This window comes from Salvelinus namaycush, chromosome 15, assembly GCF_016432855.1.
Source record: "Salvelinus namaycush isolate Seneca chromosome 15, SaNama_1.0, whole genome shotgun sequence".
In the NCBI taxonomy this organism is placed as follows: Eukaryota; Metazoa; Chordata; class Actinopteri; order Salmoniformes; family Salmonidae; genus Salvelinus; species Salvelinus namaycush.
In genome coordinates this window covers 9,864,949-9,885,354 of record NC_052321.1, presented here as the reverse complement: position 1 = coordinate 9,885,354, position 20,406 = coordinate 9,864,949, and the positions used below count along the sequence as shown (strand labels likewise).

The 20,406-nt window shown below is 42.0% G+C and overlaps 1 protein-coding gene across 1 annotated transcript; it reads left to right on the top strand.

The window, feature by feature from the left end:
- The first annotated feature begins 7,862 nt into the window (after window positions 1-7,862).
- LOC120059832 (snake venom 5'-nucleotidase-like) lies at window positions 7,863-19,203 on the top strand. Its single transcript, XM_039008883.1, has 9 exons — window positions 7,863-8,203; window positions 8,504-8,726; window positions 8,859-9,047; window positions 10,815-11,012; window positions 11,597-11,751; window positions 11,910-12,018; window positions 12,326-12,475; window positions 12,746-12,946; window positions 17,365-19,203. The coding sequence occupies exons 1-9, from the start codon at window positions 7,892-7,894 to the stop codon at window positions 17,529-17,531; spliced, it is 1,704 nt and encodes a 567-aa protein (XP_038864811.1). The 5' UTR covers window positions 7,863-7,891; the 3' UTR covers window positions 17,532-19,203.
- The last annotated feature ends 1,203 nt before the right edge of the window (window positions 19,204-20,406 follow it).

The following is a 20,406-nucleotide window of genomic DNA, read 5'->3' as shown; positions in this document are numbered from 1 at the left end:
CCCAAGAGAGGATGGCTTTCACTTCAGCAGTAATAAATTCATGAACTTCTTTGAGGAAAAGATCATGATCATTAGAAAGCAAGTTACAGACTCCTCTAAATCTGCGTATTCCTCCAAAGCTCAGTTGTCCTGAGTCTGCACAACTCTGCCAGGACCTAGGATCAAGGGAGACACTCAAGTGTTTTAGTACTATATCTCTTGACACAATGATGAAAATAATCATGGCCTCTAAACCTTCAAGCTGCATACTGGACCCTATTCCAACTAAATTACTGAAAGAGCTGCTTCCTGCACTTGGCCCTCCTATGTTGAACATAATAAACGGCTCTCTATCCACCGGATGTGTACCAAACTCTCTAAAAGTGGCAGTAATAAAGCCTCTCTTGAAAAAGCCAAACTTTGACCCAGAAAATATAAAAAACTATCGGCCTATATCGAATCACCCATTCCTCTCAAAAATTTTAGAATAAGCTGTTGCGCAGCAACTCACTGCCTTCCTGAAGACAAACAATCTATACGAAATGCTTCAGTCTGGTTTTAGACCCCATCATAGCACTGAGACTGCACTTGTGAAGGTGGTAAATTACCTTTTAATGGCGTCAGACCGAGGCTCTGCATCTGTCCTCGTGCTCCAAGACCTAAGTGCTGCTTTTGATACAATCGATCACCACATTCTTTTGGAGAGATTGGAAACCCAAATTGGTCTACACGGACAAGTTCTGGACTGGTTTAGATCTTATCTGTCGGAAAGATATCAGTTTGTCTCTGTGGATGGTTTGTCGTCTGACAAATCAACTGTAAATTTCGGTGTTCCTCAATGTTCCGTTATAGGACCACAATTGTTTTCACAACATATTTAACCTCTTGGGGATGTCATTCGAAAACATAATGTTAACTTTCACTGCTTTTCGGATGACACACAGCTGTACATTTCAATGAAACATGGTGAAGCCCCCAAATTGCCCTCGCTGGAAGCCTGTGTTTCAGACATAAGGAAGTGGATGGATGCAAACTTTCTACTTTTAAACTCGGACAAAACAGAGATGCTTGTTCTAGTTCCCAAGAAACAAAGAGATTTTCTGTTGAATCTGACAATTAATCTTGATGGTTGTACAGTCGTCTCAAATAAAACTTTGAATGACCTCGGCGTTACTCGGGACCCTGATCCCTCTTTTAACAAACATATCAAGACTGTTTCAAGGACAGCTTTTTCCATCTATGTAACATTGCAAAAATCTGACATTTTCTGTCCAAAAATGATGCAGAAATATTTATCCATGCTTTTGTTACTTCTAAGTTAGACAACTGCAATGCTCTACTTTCTGGCTACCTGGATATAGCACTAAATAAACTTCAGTTAGTGCTAAATACGGCTGCTAGAATCCTGACTAGAACCAAAAAATGTGATCATATTACTCCAGTGCTAGCCTCCCTACACTGGCTTCCTGTTAAGGCAAGGGCTGATTTCAAGGTTTTACTGCTAACCTACAAAGCATTACATGGGCTTGCTCCTACCTATCTTTCCGATTTGATCCTGCCCGACATACCTACACGCACGCTACGGTCACAAGACGCAGGCCTCCTAATTGTCCCTAGAATTTCTAAGCAAACAGCTGGAGGCAGGGCTTTCTCCTATAGAGCTCCATTTTTCTGGAATGGTCTGCCTACCCATGTGAGAGACGCAGACTCGGTCTCAACCTTTAAGTCTTTATTAAAGACTCATCTCTTCAGTAGGTCCTATGATTGAGTGTAGTCTGGCCCAGGAGTGTGAAGGTGAACGGAAAGGCACTGGCGCAACGAACCACCCTTGCTGTCTCTGCCTGACCGGTTCCCCTCTCTCCACTGGGATTCTCTGCCTCTAACCCTATTACAGGGGCTGAGTCACTGGCTTACTGGTGCTCTTCCATGCCGTCCCTAGGAGGGACGAGTGGGTTGAGTCACTGACGTGGTCTTCCTGTCTGGGTTGGCGCCCCCCCTTGGGTTGTGCCGTGGCGGAGATCTTTGTGGGCTATACTTGGCCTTGTCTCAGGATGGTAAGTTGGTGGTTGAAGATATCCCTCTAGTGGTGTGGGGGCTGTGCTTTGGCAAAGTGGGTGGGGTTATATCCTGCCTGTTTGGCCCTGTCCGGGGGTATCATCGGATGGGGCCACAGTGTCTCCTGACCCCTCCTGTCTCAGCCTCCAGTATTTATGTTGCAGTAGTTTATGTGTCGGGGGGCTAGGGTCAGTCTGTTATATCTGGAGTATTTCTCCTGTCTTATCCGGTATCCTGTGTGAATTTAAGTATGCTCTCTCTAATTCTCTCTTTCTCTCTTTCTCTCTTTCTCTCTTTCTCTCTCTCGGAGGACCTGAGCCCTAGGACCATGCCTCAGGACTACCTGGCATGATGACTCCTTGCTGTCCCCAGTCCACCTGGCCGTGCTGCTGCTCCAGTTTCAACTGTTCTGCCTGCGGCTATGGAACCCTGACCTGTTCACCGGACGTGCTACCTGTCCCAGACCTGCTGTTTTCAACTCTCTAGAGACAGTAGGAGTGGTAGAGATACTCTCAATGATCGGCTATGAAAAGCCAACTGACATTTACTCCTGAGGTGCTGACCTGTTGCACCCTCGACAACTACTGTGATTATTATTATTTGACCATGCTGGTCATTTATGAGCATTTGAACATCTTGGCCATGTTCTGTTATAATCTCCACCCGGCACAGCCAGAAGAGGACTGGCCACCCCTCATAGCCTGGTTCCTCTCTAGGTTCTGGCCTTTCTATGGAGTTTTTCCCAGCCACCGTGCTTCTACACCTGCATTGCTTGCTGTCTGGGGTTTTAGGCTGGGTTTCTGTACAGCACTTTGAGATATCAGCTGATATCATCTAAGAAGGGCTATATAAATACATTTGGTTTGAAATTTGATTTTGGAGGTGGTGGTGGAGGTGGTGGTGATGGTAGAGGTGGTGGTGATGGTGGTGGAGATGATGATTGTGATGGATATGGTGGTGGAGGCGTTGGTGATGGTGGTGAGAATGGTGATGGTGGTGGAGATGGTGGTGGTGGAGGTGATGTTGGAGGTGATGTTTCGCTTTATCTATCTGTTTCTATGCCTTTGTATGCTAGTCTGTCTCTCTTTCCATTTCTCAGTCTCTCGCTTCTCTATTCCTCTCTCTCTCTGTCTTTTCTAGCTCCCTTTTGCCCTTAACTAAGATAAATGCCACCTGACAATGAAAGGAGTTTTTAATGTGATGCCATTATCTGTATTTTTGAAGCACACATTCCCATATTATATCTGACTTACAGAGAGCTCATGATTTCCTTTCTAATCAAACTAAGATACTCACTGTGATCATGTAGAGACCACAGAATCTGTCCACTCAGGAGAGGTTATGTTGAGGGTAATATCAAATACATTATAGTCAGTGGGAGGTTAACATATACTACTCTGACCCATATGGAGTGAACCTTTAAAGTTGCAATTGTCACGTTCCTGACCTGTTTTCCCTTGTTTTTGTATTTGTTTAGTATGGTCAGGGCATGAGTTGGGGTGGGCATTCTATGTTGTGTGTCTAGTTTGTCTGTTTCTGTGTTCAGCCTAATATGGTTCTCAATCAGAGGTAGCTGTCAATCGTTGTCCCTGATTGAGAATCATATATAGGTGGCTTGTTTTGTGTTGGGGATTGTGGGTGGTTGTTTCCTGTCTCTGTGTTTGTGTTCTGCACCAGATAGGACTGTCTCGGTTTTCACATTTGTTGTTTTGTATTGTTGTAAGTGTTCACAGTTCGTTAAATTAAACATGTTGAACACTAACTGCGCTGCATTTTGGTCCTCTCCTTCATCCCAGGAAGAAAGCCGTTACAGCAATACATAACTTTTTGGGCAACCTGACAAAATTCACATAGAAAATCCCATGGAAAGCAAGTCTAGGAAGCGGTAGATCTGTTCTATGTGCGCTATTTCTATGCTTCCTGTTTTTAGGTTTAGTTTTTGCGTATTTAGCTTTCAGTTTTGTTCACCATCTTCAAACAGCTGAAAATACAATATTTTTGGTTATGGAAATAATATTTCACAGCGGTCTAGATGCTACAATCATTCTCTACGCTATACTTTCTTGTTTTGACACAAACTGAAATTAGGCAAACTATTAGAATTTTTGCAACCAGGAAATGTCAGAGCAATTTTTGCATAGTGCATCTTTAAGTGTATTTTAAAGGGACATTAAAAGTTGGCATACCAATATACTGTCACGCCCTGACCTTAGTTATCTATGTTTTCTTTATTATTTTGGTTAGGTCAGGGTGTGACTAGGGTGGGTATGCAAGTTTCGTATTGTCTAGGTTTTTTGTAAGTCTAGGGTATGTAGGTCTAGGTGATGTGTAGGTTTATGGTGGCCTGATATGGTTCCCAATCAGAGGCAGCTGTTTATCATTGTCTCTGATTGGGGATCATATTTAGGTTGCCATTTTCCCTTTTGTGTTCGTGGGTTCTTGTCTATGTGTAGTTGCCTGTCAGCACTCATTTGTATAGCTTCACGGTTTGTTTTGTTATTTTGTTAGTTTTGTTCAGTGTTCATTCTAGTAAAGAAGAATGTACGCATACCATGCTGCGCCTTGGTTTCCTCTTTTTGACGGCCGTGACATATACCAACTTACCAATAGCAACAAAAAAATGTATGGAACCTATTTTCACGCCATTTGTTTTGTAGATGGTGCCAATCCTTCCCATTTAATCAGATTTTCTTATCAAATCAGCATTGAGTTCCGTTTGTGAATGAAAGGCTGTGAAAAATGTGTAGTCAATCATATTAATAAATAGTGTCTCATCATTAGAGATCTGTAGCTTCGCCCATATTCTAATTCCTCATTCTATAGTTCCAGCCATCCTGTTTTCCCTATTAAGTAGCATTCTTTATTTAGCCAAAGACATGCGTCCATCAGAAATGCATGTTTCCTCTCTAGTCATTACCACAAGCCTGTCCTACCCAATTAAGGTGCCACCAATCTCTTGTGGTGGATACTCAGACTGCTCTCAGGGCAGGTCTGCTGGTTTTGACTAGCAGAAGTGACTTTTCGTGGCAGGTTAGGAGAACTTACACAGCAGGTTAGGAGAACTTACGCAGCAGGTTTAACGTGGCAGGTTAAGAGAATTAGGTTAAGGTTACGAAAAGGGTTAGGGTTAGCTAAAATGCTAAAATTGTCCCCGACACGACTCAAACATATCTAGCTACAACCAGGCCTGCCCTGAGAACAGTCTTGGTTTCATTTCGGACATGTAGGCTAGGAATTGTATAGTACAATGTCCTCCAGTGCCTTGTTATATTCCCTGTAATTACATAGCTAGGTAACTTCTGTATAGTTTATGTGGGTATCTTATTGTGAATTGTTTCAGGCAGTTGCGTGAGGATGATGGTGCTACGTTGTAGAGCGGTGAGGCGGCTAACCAGCACCTGGGAGCGAACACATAAAGTAAAGCCTAAGAATTTACAGACCACCAAGTTCTTCATTACAGTTTGACAGTTATGGCTTCGGGGTAGTTTTCCCACTTTGTGACTGTGCACACCTTTGTAAGGCAATAATAAGCTTTGTTAAGCACTACAAACAAAAAAGTAAAGGAAGTCATTTTATTGAAATCCCTCTGAGTTGAGACTGACTCCAGTGATCTCATCATAGAGAAGTTCTCAGTTTATCTCTGTCAGCTCCTCTGTTGTATTGCAGTGGAACCTTTGAGTGTTTGAAGTGTTACGTGTCACCACCTGCCGTGCAGTCTTCACATCACATTTCCGCATCACTTCTAATGAGCCACGGCATCTATAAAGTGATGACAGATGTCATATATAGTATATTTCTGAAACTCTGATAAGGATGTGACTGTGTTTAAAGGCATTCCAACTTTATAAGCAATGGCATCAGTTCGGATGGTCAAGTTTTAGTGTCTGTATCTATCAGTTCTGATCACAAGGAAAGCCTTGAAAATGTTACTGATGGTACCATTTGAAGTCTGTTATGAAGGACTTGATGAATAAACTGGCAATGTGCCATCATTCCTTTGGGATCCCCACCTAACCCCAGAGACAACATTTTTAAAGTATGTCCCTTATCTCTCAGGATGTGAACTCTGGAGATGCCAAGATTGCGTCCAGTTCATTTTGTGGTGAGCCATGAAAGCGGCACAGACTTTGATATGACTTTAAAAACTATTCAAACGTTCATGTTGCGCCCATCACATTTGTTTGAAACCTACCAGTGAGATATTCCTATTAATTTGTCATTTATTTTGGTCCAATTAATTATATTATATTTTGCTCTTATTGAAAGCTATTTTTCTACCTTTTGTTTTATGCATTGATCTTGCCACCCCTTGATAAACTTGCAATAGCTTAATGTTGATGTTTTTTACTCTTTAATCAAATGTTCATTTAACGAATTAATTGTAACTGTGCCGGTTTCCCATTGAAGTATCACAGCGTTGTTGTGACAGATCACACACAGAAGGGATATAAATCAAAGGCAAAAAAAATATTTTGCTGCATGCAACATGATAGCCAGAAATCCTCCAAAATAGAGTCCATAACGAGAGCCTCCCTAAAGAGATTAAAGGGAACTGAAAATTGCACTGAAATTGATGACGTGAATCAGGATTTCACTGAAAACATATTTGAAAGGGAGCTGTACTTCATGAAAGGCTTCGGTGGGCTTTAATTTACCTTCAATATTCACTAGAGGGTACTGTTACATAGTGTTCTTAGTCTGGGAAGTAAATTGAGCCTAGCAGGTTCAGTCAAGCACGGGTAGAATAGAGGTATTTATCTGGTCTGAAGTTCATGTGGTCTGTCACTTTTACAGCCTCACAAACAGAGTAACACATCACATTTGTAGTACTTTCCTATAACAATTGACAGCAACCCTATTTTCAGAACACCTCCAAGAGTTTCATGACACCCCCAAGAGTCTATGTATTTTGGACCTTGCTACTGGGCAGCATTTCTCATAATGCTGATGTCTACCCTGTGACAATGATATGCTGGATCATAGCATACACTTCCGTTCAAAAGTTTGGGGTCATTTAGAAATGTCCTTGTTTTTGAAAGAAAAGCAAATTTTTTGTCCATTAAAATAACATCAAATTGATCAGAAATACAGTGTAGTCAATGTTAATGTTGTAAATGACTATTGTAGCTGGAAACGGCTGATTTTTTTATGGAATATCTACATAGGCGTACAGAGGCCCATTAGAGTGTCTAGTTTGAGAAACAGACTCTTCACAAGTCCTCAACTGGCAGCTTCATTAAATAGTACCCGCAAAACACCAGTCTCAACGTCAACAGTGAAGAGGCGACTCCGGGATGCTGGCCTTCTAGGCAGAGTTGCAAAGAAAAAGCCATATCTCAGACTGGCCAATAAAAAGAAAAGATTAAGATGGGCAAAATAACACAGACACTGGACAGAGGAACTCTGCCTAGAAGGCCAGCATCCCGGAGTCGCCTCCTCACTGTTGGCGTTGAGACTGGTGTAATGTACATTTTACTTGACACTGAAAACAGAATGCATTGAAGATGTTGCCAATGAAACTGAATGAAGGTTTGCATATATTTAGCCATATAAATCCAGCGTAGCCACATGGTATTATAGTGAGGCACTGTGTGGAAAACATGAATGGGTATTCATGTGGTCTTAGCTCCTCAACTAAACCTACCATTGTTCTTTGTGGAGAAAATTATAGGGACAGACGACAACGGCAACAACATCCAAGGAGCCAAGTATTTAAACATGTGTTAACACTTAACTACCCATGTACACGCCTACTAAATTAGTTTAATTTGGAACTGGAGTCTAGGCACAGAGCATATTGCACAGTACACGCTTTGATATGAGTGAAATGGGTGTGTGGAGGACTCTGCCTCCGTGCATGCCTTTGGCTTCGCTCTTTTTCTTCATGCATTTTGAAAGTGTGTCAACTTTCGAGCTTACATTGCTACACACCAACGATGCTCACGCTCGGATTGAGGAGAATAGTAGAGAGTCGGGTAAATGTAGCCCAGGTAGTCCTTGTTTTGGCGGAGTGGCCAGGAGGTTCACAAAAATAGCAGACATCCGGAGCAAAGAACGGAATGTGTTATTGCTGGATGCTGGCGATCAGTTTCAGGGTACTGTCTGGTTCAACTACTACAAAGGGGAGGAAGCTGCGTATTTCATGAACAAGCTTGGATATGATGCGATGGTAAGCCATTTCCATCAACCTTGATGAAATTGTGAATTAGGTATAGTACATTTTATCACACTTTATCTTTCTCAGTATCTCTCACACACACACACACACACACACACACACACACACACACACACACACACACACACACACACACACACACACACACACACACACACACACACACACACACACACACACACACACACACACACACACACACACACAGAGAGACAAAGAGCATGATCTGATATAATAATTAATATAATCATGTAGTGAGACAGGTAACAGTTATCTTTCCCTGGCTTTCAGGCATTTGGAAACCATGAGTTTGACAATGGAGTGGAGGGCCTGCTCTGCCCTTTTCTGCAGAAGGTGAACTTCACTGTTCTCAGTGCCAACATCAAGGCAGATGCAACACTCGCCCCAACTATCAATGGTTACTATCAACCCTACACAACATTCACGATGGGCTCTGAAATAGTGGCTGTGGTAGGTTACACCTCAGTGGAAACTCCAGTCTTATCCTTACCAGGTAAAATAGATGGTTTGATTGATGGATCATTTGACGGGTTGCTCGCTTAGTCACTAGCTTATTGGAGGAATTTCAGGTCAAGTCACTCAGTTGTGTGACTCACGTTAAACTTTTCTATTGTGTACACTCCAGGTCCACACCTGATCTTTGAGAATGAGATCAAAGCCTTGCAGGTCCAGGTGGATAAACTGATCACTCTTGGTTACAATAAGATCATCGCACTTGGTCACTCTGGATTTGACGTGGATATAGACATCGCCAAGCGAGTGAAAGGCGTGGACCTGGTCATCGGAGGACACACCAACACTTTCCTCTACACAGGTGCCCAATTATTCAGTTGTTACATTGTCATAGCTCTGTGATTACAGCTCTAGATCATAAAAGAAAGTTGAACTATGTGGATGTGTAAACAGGGTCAATGTCCACCATGTCAGCCTTTCACAAGTATCCTCTTGGGTTTTATCATATCAGTCACATTTTGGGAGTTTCTTGTTCAGCAAGGAAATACACTACCGTTCAAAAGTTTGGGGTCACTTAAAAATGTCCTTGTTTTTGAAAGAAAAGCTAATTTCTTTGCACAGAAATATAGTGCAGACATTGTTAATGTTGCAAATAACAATTGTAGCTGGAAACGGCTGATTTTCTATGGAATATCTACATAGGCTTACAGAGGCCCACTATCAGCAACCACCACTCCTGTGTTCCAATGGCACGTTGTGTTAGCTAATCCAAGTTTATCATTTTAAAAGGCTAATTGATTATTAGAAAACCCTTTTGCAATTATGTTAGCACAGCTGAAAACTGTTGTTCTGATTAAAGAAGCAAGAAAACTGGCCTTCTTTAGAATAGTTGAGTATCTGGAGCATCAGCATTTGTGGGTTCGATTACAGTCTCAAAATGGCCAGAAACAAATACCTTTCTTCTGAAACTCGTCAGTCTATTCTTGTTCTGAGAAATGAAGGCTATTCCATGCGAGAAATTGCCAAGAAACTGAAGATCTCGTACCACGCTGTGTACTACTCCCTTCACAGAACAGCGCAAACTGTCTGTAACCAGAATAGAAAGAGGAATGGGAGGACCCGGTGCACAACTGAGCAAGAGGACAAGTATATTAGAGTGTTTAGTTTGAGAAACAGACGCCTCACAAGTCCTCAACTGGCAGCTTCATTAAATAGTAACCGCAAAACACCAGTCTCAACGTCAACAGTGAAGAGATGGGATGCTGGCCTTCCAGACATAGTTTCAAAGAAAAAGCCATATCTCAGACTGGCCAATAAAAATAAAAGATTAAGATGGGCAAAATAACACAGACACTGGACAGAGGAAATCTGCCTAGAAGGCCAGCATCCCAGAGTCACCTCTTCACTGTTGATGTTGAGACTGTTGTTTAAAAGAATAAACTTGGATTAGCTAACACAACGTGCTGTTGGAACACAGAAGTGATGGTTGCTGATAATGGGCCTCTGTACGCCTATGTAGATATTCCAATAAAAATCCGCCGTTTCCAGCTACAATAGTCCTCTGTCCAGTGTCTGTGTTATTTTGCCCATCTTAATCTTTTATTTTTATTGGCCAGTCTGAGATATGGCTTTTTCTTTGCAACTCTGCCTAGAAGGCCAGCATCCCGGAGTCGCCTCTTCACTGTTGACGTTGAGACTGGTGTTTTGCGGGTACTATTTAATGAAGCTGCCAGTTGAGGACTTGTGAAGAGTCTGTTTCTCAAACTAGACACTCTAATGGGCCTCTGTACGCCTATGTAGATATTCCATAAAAAAATCAGCCGTTTCCAGCTACAATAGTCATTTACAACATTAACATTGACTACACTGTATTTCTGATCAATTTGATGTTATTTTAATGGACAAAAAATTTGCTTTTCTTTCAAAAACAAGGACATTTCTAAGTGACCCCAAACTTTTGAACGGTAGTGTATGTTACTAACCAAATTGAGATATTGGCATAATTTGAATGAAGCACACACTGTCAAGTGTCAATGTAGTCTGTCAATGTTAAGACACAATGATAAAGTTAAAATGTGAAAGAGTCAAGTGGGAGGAGGATAGATAACAGGCCTGTTTGTCATTGTAGGGAGTGTCCCATCTTCAGAGGTGCCGACGGGTCCCTACCCCTTCATGGTGAGGTCTGAGGACGGGAGAGATGTCCCTGTGGTACAGGCTTTTGCCTTTGGGAAGTACCTGGGATACCTCAAGTTGGTCTTCGATAAAGCCGGGAACGTGGTGAAGGCGAATGGAAACCCCATCCTGCTGGACAGCAGCATAGCCCAGGGTAAACTACTGGAAGAGTTGTGACTTACCATCTGGATCTGACTGATAACTATAGACGTCAATATGCACTAGCCAACACAGTGGTTGTTTTGGCGGTGTCTGAGGTGGAACTGCGTTATATCTGTCAAACCAGAAGAAGATCATTGTGTTAACTTATCGCGGACACTGCTATTGGATGCAACAAAACCACATGCGACTTTATATCAGACAAATCCTATGCAGCCGCATTACAAGTTCGAACACTTTAATGCGTGATGTACTATTGTCTACACATCGATTTGACATATTTATATCATCGCTTGAGCCTACACCTTCTATTGAGGTTTTGAACTTTTAACACAGTAGAGATACTAGGAAGGGAGTATTTTTTGACACTCCCTTCCTATCAGCTCATACCGCAGTTACGCAGTTAGTTATCTCCAACACCGCCAAAACATCCACTATGCGGATGTCGGACAACGCAGGTTAACGCTCGATCTGATTGAATCGAGGCCTAACTGCAGTCATTGCTTTCCTCTTTTGTTGAACATTCATTCAAAGCCATGTTTTACACAAAACAACATGACTCCTGTCTCTGTCTGTCAGATCCAGGTATCCTTGCTGATGTTGACGAGTGGAAGAAGAACTTGGCCCAGTACTCGTCTCAGTACGTGGGGAAAACCCTGGTGTATCTCAATGGAACCTTTAATGAGTGCCGGTTCCGAGAGTGCAACCTGGGGAACCTCATCTGTGACGCAATGGTGAGTACGTAGCAGAAGCTTTCACCATGCGGAATATCATTCTCAGCCCAGGTGGAAGTATCTCAGTCTTCTGTCCATTACAGGTGGACTTGCCCCAGATTGAGGGCTTTCCCCTATACTGAAGTGTGTGACCATTGTGTTTCCACTGACTCTTCTAGATTCATCACAATATCAAGTATGCAGATGAGATCCAGTGGAATCACGTCAGTTTATGCATCCTGAACAGTGGAGGCATAAGGACAGGAATTGATGAAAGTCACAAAAATGGTGTGTCATACCTCATAATGGGTTCATAAGGTGTTTGAAAGTTCTGCCAACTAATTTAAGAATCCTTATATTACTAACTAAACAGTCATTTTAAAGTGGAAAAAGTAGCCACTTTACAGTGATGCCATTCATGACTTCAGAAATGAAGGTCCTCACTTCTACAGTGTGAGGCTGTCCTAATAAACTTCTTCAATGTGAGGCTGTCCTAATAAACTTCTACAGAGTAAGGCTGTCCAAATAAACTTCTACAGAGTAAGGCTGTCCATATTATGGACACCATACATTTATTCTACATTGTTTTCTCAAGGCACCATCACCATGGAGGAAGTTATATCAGTCTTACCATTCGGAGGCACTTTTGATCTGGTGCAGTTGAAGGGATCAACCTTGAAAAAGGCATTTGAAAACTCTGTCCGAAGATACGGGAGCAGCAGAGGAGAATTTCTTCAAGTTTCAGGTACCAGTCAATAAGTGATTATTTTGGGCACTGTGGTTGAAAAATATAATTGGAGGATATACTGTACATTATATTTATATTTTACATTCCTTTGAATGAAACACCACTCCTGTAATACACTCACTGTGGTCTTTATAGATTTTACTTAATTCCTTCCTGTACTTTTTGTATACAGTTTATTGACCAACAAATTGTATTTTTGGATCCCACTGCTGCCACCAAATGTAAAGATTGATACTGAATCCCTTTCTGGCTGCTTCAACTTCCCAGGAATCCATGTTGAATACGACCTGTCACGGTCGGTGGGGGACCGTGTGACGTCCTTGAGCCTCCGCTGCTCTCAGTGCCGTGTGCCCAGATACGAATCCCTGGATCCAGACAGGCTGTACAAGCTGGTCCTACCATCCTACATTGCAGACGGAGGAGATGGTTTTACCATGATCAAGGAGGAGAAACTGAAACATGACACTGGTGAGTCCATTGGGCAGGGTGAGATGGTTTGAACAGAACAGGGGCCTGTTCAGGAAGGTGCAAAGATACAGAACTTTCACATTGAAATGACCGTCTGTCATGGAGGATAGGGAATTATAAAACTGTTTGTTTGGATCCTAGATGCTGACTGGACAAGCAGCGTTCCAAACCATGCTGTATTGGTGGTCACAGGCACACTATGGCCGCTAACAGTTCCACCTGAAAATGATCACTGCGCCTCATAAGAATATCATGTTCATGTTGCTGTCGAAACATCTCTTGTATTTATCTCAACTCGCACAATATTTCCCTTTGCTTCCAGCCTAGCATTTAGCTTGGTACAGCAGTACCAGTACCAGATCAATGTGGAGCTATATACAGGTATTACCAGTACCAGATCAATGTGGAGCTATATACAGGTATTTACCAGTACCAGATCAATGTGGAGCTATATACAGGTATTACCAGTACCAGATCAATGTGGAGCTATATACAGGTATTACCAGTACCAGATCAATGTGGAGCTATATACAGGTATTACCAGTATCAGATCAATGTGGAGCTATATACAGGTATTACCAGTACCAGATCAATGTGGATCTAGAATATAGTCTAGTGAGTGTGTATATGATGTGTATAAAGTCTAGTGAATGTATGTATATGGTGTGTATATATAGTCTAGTGAGTGTGTATATGGTGTGTATATAAAGTCTAGTGAGTGTGTGTATATGGTGTGTATATATAGTCTAGTGAGTGTGTATATGGTGTGTATATAAAGTCTAGTGAATGTGTGTGCAGTCAGTGCAAGATAGAGTCAGTGCAGATAGTTTAGGTATTATTAATTGACTATTTAGCAGTCTAGCTATTTAGCAGTCTTATAAGCTGTTTTGGAGCTTGTTGGTCCTAGAGCTGATGCTCCGTTACTGTTTTCCGAACTCTAGCAGAGTGAACAGTCTATGGCTTGGGTGGCTGGAGTCTTTGGCAATTTTTCAGGCCTTCCTCTGACACGGCCTGATATAAAGGTCCAGGATGTAGGGGAGCTCGGCCCCAGTGATGTACTGGGCTGTCCGCACCACCCTTTTGTAACGCTTTGCGATCAAGGGCGGTGCAATTGCCATACCAAGCGGTGATGCAGCCAGTCAAGGTGCTTTTGATGGTAAAGCTGTAGAACGTTTTGAGAATCTAAGGGCCCATGCCAAATCTTTTCAGCCTCCTGAGGGGGAAGAGGCGCTGCCGTGCCCTCTTCACAACTGTGTAGGTGTGTGTGGACCATGTTAAGTCCTTAGTGATGTGGATGCCAAGGAACTTAAAGCTCTCGACCCACTCAACAATAGCCCTATCGATGTGGATTGGTTAGGATACGTTCTTATATTCACTGTGGGGATGACATCGTCAATGATGACATCGTCAATGATGAAGCCTGTGGCTGTTGTGCTAAACTCCTCAATTTAATTATGTAGCAACGTGCCCAAAAGAACTAACAACCAGATTTTTGTCCGGACTATATCTTCTTGTGGAACCCTAACAACGCCATTTACCTGTGACTGTATTCATGGCACAGCACTTCCTGGTGTGCCTTATTGCTTAAATTATGTGAGCTCTAATCATTACATTACACCTCACTGAATAAACTCGAGAAACAAAATTGTATAAAGTGCATTTGGAAAGTATTCAGACTCCTTGACTTCTTCCACATTTTGTTATGTTACAGCCTTACTCTAAAATGGATTCAATAATATTTTTCTCATTAATCTACACACAATACCCCATAATGACAAAGCAAAAAAAGGTTTTAGAAAATATTGCAAAAAACTAAAATAGAAATACCTTATTTACATAAGTATTCAGACTGTTTGCTGTGAGACTTGAAATTGAGCAGATGCGTCCTGTTTCCATTGATCATCCTTGAGATGTTTCTACAACTTGATTGGAGTCCACCTGTGGAAAATTCTATTGATTGGACATGATTTGGAAAGGCACATACCTGTCTATATAAGGTCCCACAGTTGACAGTGCATGTCAGAGCAAAACCAAGCCATGAGGTCGAAGGAATTGTTTGTAGAGCTCCGAGACAGGATTGCGTAGAGGCACAGAGCTGGGGAAGGGTACCAAAACATTTCTGCAGCATTGAAGGTCCCCAAGAACCAAGTAGCCTCCATCATTCTTAAATGGACGAAGTTTGGAACCACCAAGACTCTTCCTAGAGCTGGCCGCCTGGCCAAACTGAGCAATCGGGGGAGAAGGGCCTTGGCCAAGGAGGTGACCAAGAACCTGATGGTCACTCTGACAGAGCTACAGATTCCCTCTGTGGAGATGGGAGAACCTTCCAGAAGGACAACCATCTCTGCAGCACTCAACCAATCAGGCCTTTATGGTAGAGTGGCCAGACGGAAGCCACTCCTCAGTAAAAGGCACATGACAGACCGCTTGTAGTAAGGCACCTAAAGGACTCTCAGACCTTGAGAAACAAAATTCTCTGGTCTGATGAAACCAAGATTGAACTCTTTGGCCTGAATGCCAAGCGTCACGTCTGGAGGAAACCTGGCACCATCCTTACGGTGAAGCATGGTGGTGGCAACATCATGCTGTGGGGATGTTTTTCAGCAGCAGGGACTGGGAAACTAGTCAGGATCGAGGGAAAGATGAAACGGAGCAGAGTACAGAGAGATCCTTGATGAAAACCTGCTCCAGCGCGCTCAGGACCTCAGACTGGGGCAAAGGTTCACCTTCCAACAGAACAATGACCCTTAGAACACAGCCAAGACAACGCAGGATCAGCTTTGGGACAAGTCTCTGAATGTCCTTGAGTGGCCCAGCCAGAGCTCGGACTTGAACCCAATCAAACATTTCTGGAGAGACCTGAAATAGCTGTGCAGCGACACTCCCCATCCAATCTGACAGAGCTTGAGAGGATCTACAGAGAATAATGGGAGAAACTCCCCAAATACAGGTGTGCCAAGCTTGTAGCTCATATCCAAGAAGACTCGAGGCTGTAATCGCTGCCAAAGGTGCTTCAACAAGGTACTGAGTAAAGGGTCTGAATACTTATGTAAATGTGATATTTCAGTTTTTCTTTTTTAGAAATGTGCAAAAATTCCTAAAAAACTGTTTTCGCTTTGTCATTATGGGGTATTGTGTGTAGATTGATGAGGGGGGGAAAACAAGTTAATACATTTTAGAAAAAGGCTGTATCGTAACAAAATGTGGAAAAAGTCAAGGGGTCTGAATACTTGCCGAATGCACTGTATGTACTGAAGCCCTGTTGGTAGTGAAATTGAATGAAAAATAGGAATAAATGACCCCTGTGCCTCATTATAAATTACAAATAGACTCATGTAGTAACTATTTTGGAGGACAAATATCCAATTCTCAAATGAGAAATCAATGTTCTCTGTTTTCTGAAAATGCCTTTGAGTTGTAGTAACCTCAGTTTAATGGGCCGTTGGACGTGGCTGTCTCATCTGGTGAGCGTCTGTGTCAAGGTTATGACAAAACGCTAGTTTAGGAGACCATGGTGTCATCCTCCTCGATTTGACTAGCAACATCCCAATGAGCAAAAGATGTTGATTTAGTTGAAAATACATATTTTCAACATCTTGTGCTCACTGGGATACAGCTAACTAAGTAGTTTTCCTTATGACCAACAAGCAACCTTTAAAGTTACATTCAGTGTTACATTAGAATTGGTTGCCATTCAGTGTTACATTAGAAAATGTTCACATACAGGGTCTGGTGTATGTCCGACCAGTGAGTGTCACTCAAGAGTAACAGCAGGTGTTACCATGAATTAGCATTGTGTGAGCTCTGGGCCTGTTAAACACTTCAGAGTTGTTTCCGAGACCCAAAGTAAATATTTGGCAGAAGCACATTACTGTACGTACAATCTAAACAACCTTTCCTTAAACATTTTTCATACATGAAAAAATACTTCTGTATTTGTCCTCTAAAAGCTAAAACACTGCACAGATGAAGGCGTTGGCTCTGCTGCTGTAAGACTGTAATAATGTATATGACATTACATTACAGAAAAGATTAAATAAAAGGCCTTCAACTTCCAGAAAATATCTGTGAAAAAAGTATCCTAGTTACATGAACGCGTAAGCACTTGAAGAGACCCATTATTACTTCACGAGTACAGGCTTAAAATACTTGTTGACTTTGCTTATGGGGGTGTATTGCATGTCATCCAGGCTTAAAAATATGCCATTACAATGCAGTAAACAAATTCACAGCTGGTTCAAATGATCTTGTTAATCAACATGGTTTTAGCTAATATTGGTTGTGGCAACCTTGATGCCTTATCTCAAGCCATACAGTGAGTGAATACTGTAGTGCATGTAAAAAAATATGTAAAAAATCTATAACCCTGCTATAGCAACAGAGGATTAAACTCATATTTTCTATACTATCGCCTATAGGTGATCTGGACATCTCGGTTTTCGCCAACTACATCAAGGAGATGAAGAGGGTGTACCCAACTGTGGAGGGCCGCATCAAGTTCAGAAACTCATCCGTGGCGGCTGGGGCCAACTGTCTGACTTTGTTACTGCTAGGCCTGCTGTGGGCCCTGTCCACAAGCCTATGAGAAATTATTTCCAGAAGATCACAATATGGCAGGTTTCTGTGGTGATGTGTCACATATTTAAATTTTTCTAAAACGCCTGCTGTTTACGAGAAAGAGCATTATACTATTTCAAGAAATAATGTATTTATATTTGCATTACTACAGTATACAGTAATGACTTTGTTTTGTCACTTTTATAGAGTCATGTATATTTGTATTTTATTGTTGTTGCAATTTAGTCATATTGATTGTCATGTTTGTGAAAGTTAATGAAAGCAAAATATTTTAGGTTAAAACCTTTTGATACTCTCAGACCTGTCAAAGATTTAGTAGATGAAGAGCTGGTGCATGTCAAATGTGTATTTTGCATGCAGGATATACAGCAGAGTGCCTTCAGAAAGTATTCATACCCCTTGACTTCTTCCACATTTTGTTGCGTTCCAGCCTGAATTTAAAATGAATGAAATAGATTAAGTCAAGGGGTATGAATATTTTCTGAATGCACTGTAGAGTAAGTCTGACTGTCCTGTGTGTTCAGGGGAGTTGTTGTGTTTCCACTGAAGTGATGACAGTCCGATGAAGGAATCTAAAGAATTCTCACCATTCTAGGCAAGCCAAATCAGATTTGAAAAAACCCATGGTATTAAAACATCACTATTTCCAAGTCTTTCCGGGAAGGCAGGCCTGCAAGCTGCCAATGACAGCGGCAGAGTGCAGACTAAAATGAGTCATGGCTCTGAACATGTGCATGTTTACTTCATGATAATTATAGGCCTATAAGGGCACAAGGAGAGACCCAAATGCAGACACAGGAGGCAGATGGTAGAGCTCCAATATTTATTATAACAAAGGGAGTAGGCAAAGGCAGGTTTGGGACAGGTGAGAGTTCATAAACTAGATCAGAGTCCAAACAGTACCAGGGGATAGGCAGTCTCAAGGTCAGGCCAGGCAGGGGTCAGAAACCAGATCCGAGTCCAAGGAAGGCTGTTGGTCAGAACAGGCAGAGTGGTCAGGCAGGTGGGTTCGGAGTCAGTACATGCAAGGGTTGAAACCAGGAGGACTAGAAACAAACAGAGACTGGGAAAAATAGGAGCAAGGAAAACCGCTGGTTGACTTGGCAAACAAGATGAACTGGCACGGAAACACAGGGATATATACACCGGTGAAGACAATCACAAGGACAGGTGAACCAGATCAGGGTGTGACAAGGCCAGACAAGAAACGATGTGGGGAGGTTTACAAAAGCAGCGACCAAGTTTGATTAATGAGTCTTCAGACATGTTTCTTTTATTATCACAATCATGTTCAGTCACATCCCCTTTTTTCAGTATTATTGTTTTATGAATCAGTAAAAATGATCACAAGGGCAGCGGTATGAGTGGTTTAAGTGCTGTATATACAGTTTATTCCAACAACATGCAGCAGATGAAGCAGAGACTAAAGCCAGACAATCCTCTTGCCACGTCCATGGAGCCATGTTAGTAGCAGTCTCCTGCTGTCCCTGCTGCTGGTTGAAAAAAACCACATCAAATCCACATGTTCAATGTATGTATAAACACTGAAGGCTGTAAAGCCCAAACATCTGTGTATGCTGATGCAGTGAAAATAATTAAAAACATTGAATAATGAAGTAAGCTTTATGTGACATATTTTTGTGTGGACCCATTACACATTTTTGATTGTATTAACAATGATTACTGCTGGAATGATTATAGGATGAATGTTCTGCTTTATCAGTCAGTAGAGCCAAACATCAGCATTTCAATAAAGTGAATTAAACATTTAAAAGTATTGTCTGGAAAAGTCGTGTGAATCAAATTACATGTTCCAACACACCTACTAGAGACTCCTAGCAGACATGCAGGTGCCTCACTTTCAATAAGTTACATTGAAATAATCATAACATAACTCATCAATTTACCTTGTTCAGTTCAGGAAACAGTTCTAAAAGAACCAGGTCCAGTCAACTGAGAAAAATAGACGCAAATGAATACAAACTCTGTGACACATCCTAATCTGATCTTTTCATCACTGAACTTAAATGTGTTTACTTCTGTTTAAATCATACAGTACAGTCGAACAGCCATTAAAAGTTGTTGGTGAATTGTGGTAAACTATGTTGTGCAGTGTACTGCACTGAATACCCTGGGTGCCATACTTACGAACATTAGAACAAGTTTAAGTCCAAGGTTAAGTTTAAGTATCAGCCAATTAAAATCGTTGACGTACATTGTAGCTGGTCCCATCAGATAACCTGGCACACGTTAGCCCTATGCTAACCTCACAAAATGGCAGGGATTATTTCCTGTAACAAATTCCTCATCAGCCTATCAAAGTACAGTCCCAAAGACCCTCTAGTCCAGGGGTAGGCAACCCTCGTTCTGGGCACTCCATGTTTTTGGTTTAACTTACCTGGAAGACCAGGTGTGTTGAATTTAGGCAATCACTGATCAATTAGCTCAGTTGATTAGATGTGGTGCCTAGTTGGAACAGAATCCCTGCAGTACCTGCGGCACTCCAGGAACAGGGTTGCCTACCCCTGCTATAGTCCATTGGCATAGCCCTGGAGGACCGATACCGTTCGTTCCATTGTCAATAAGTTCATGAATTCCCTTAACCAAATGTCCATGCTGAAGCACTGCGGTTAAGCACTTTGCAATTTATAAGTACTGTCCATTTGACTGATAGCATCACTGCATTGGCCTTCCTTTGTGTATTTCGCATCCCACTGTGCTGCAGTGAGAGACACAACCAAGTCTTGTAAGAAATGTTGCTGTTTGGGGAGGAGGCCAACCAGCTTGTATAAGGTGTAAACCGTTCCTTTCCCATTAGCAGCACCCCTCAGTTTGTTGTCCATCACACACCAATACCCTTTGAGGAAATACATTTTTTTTTT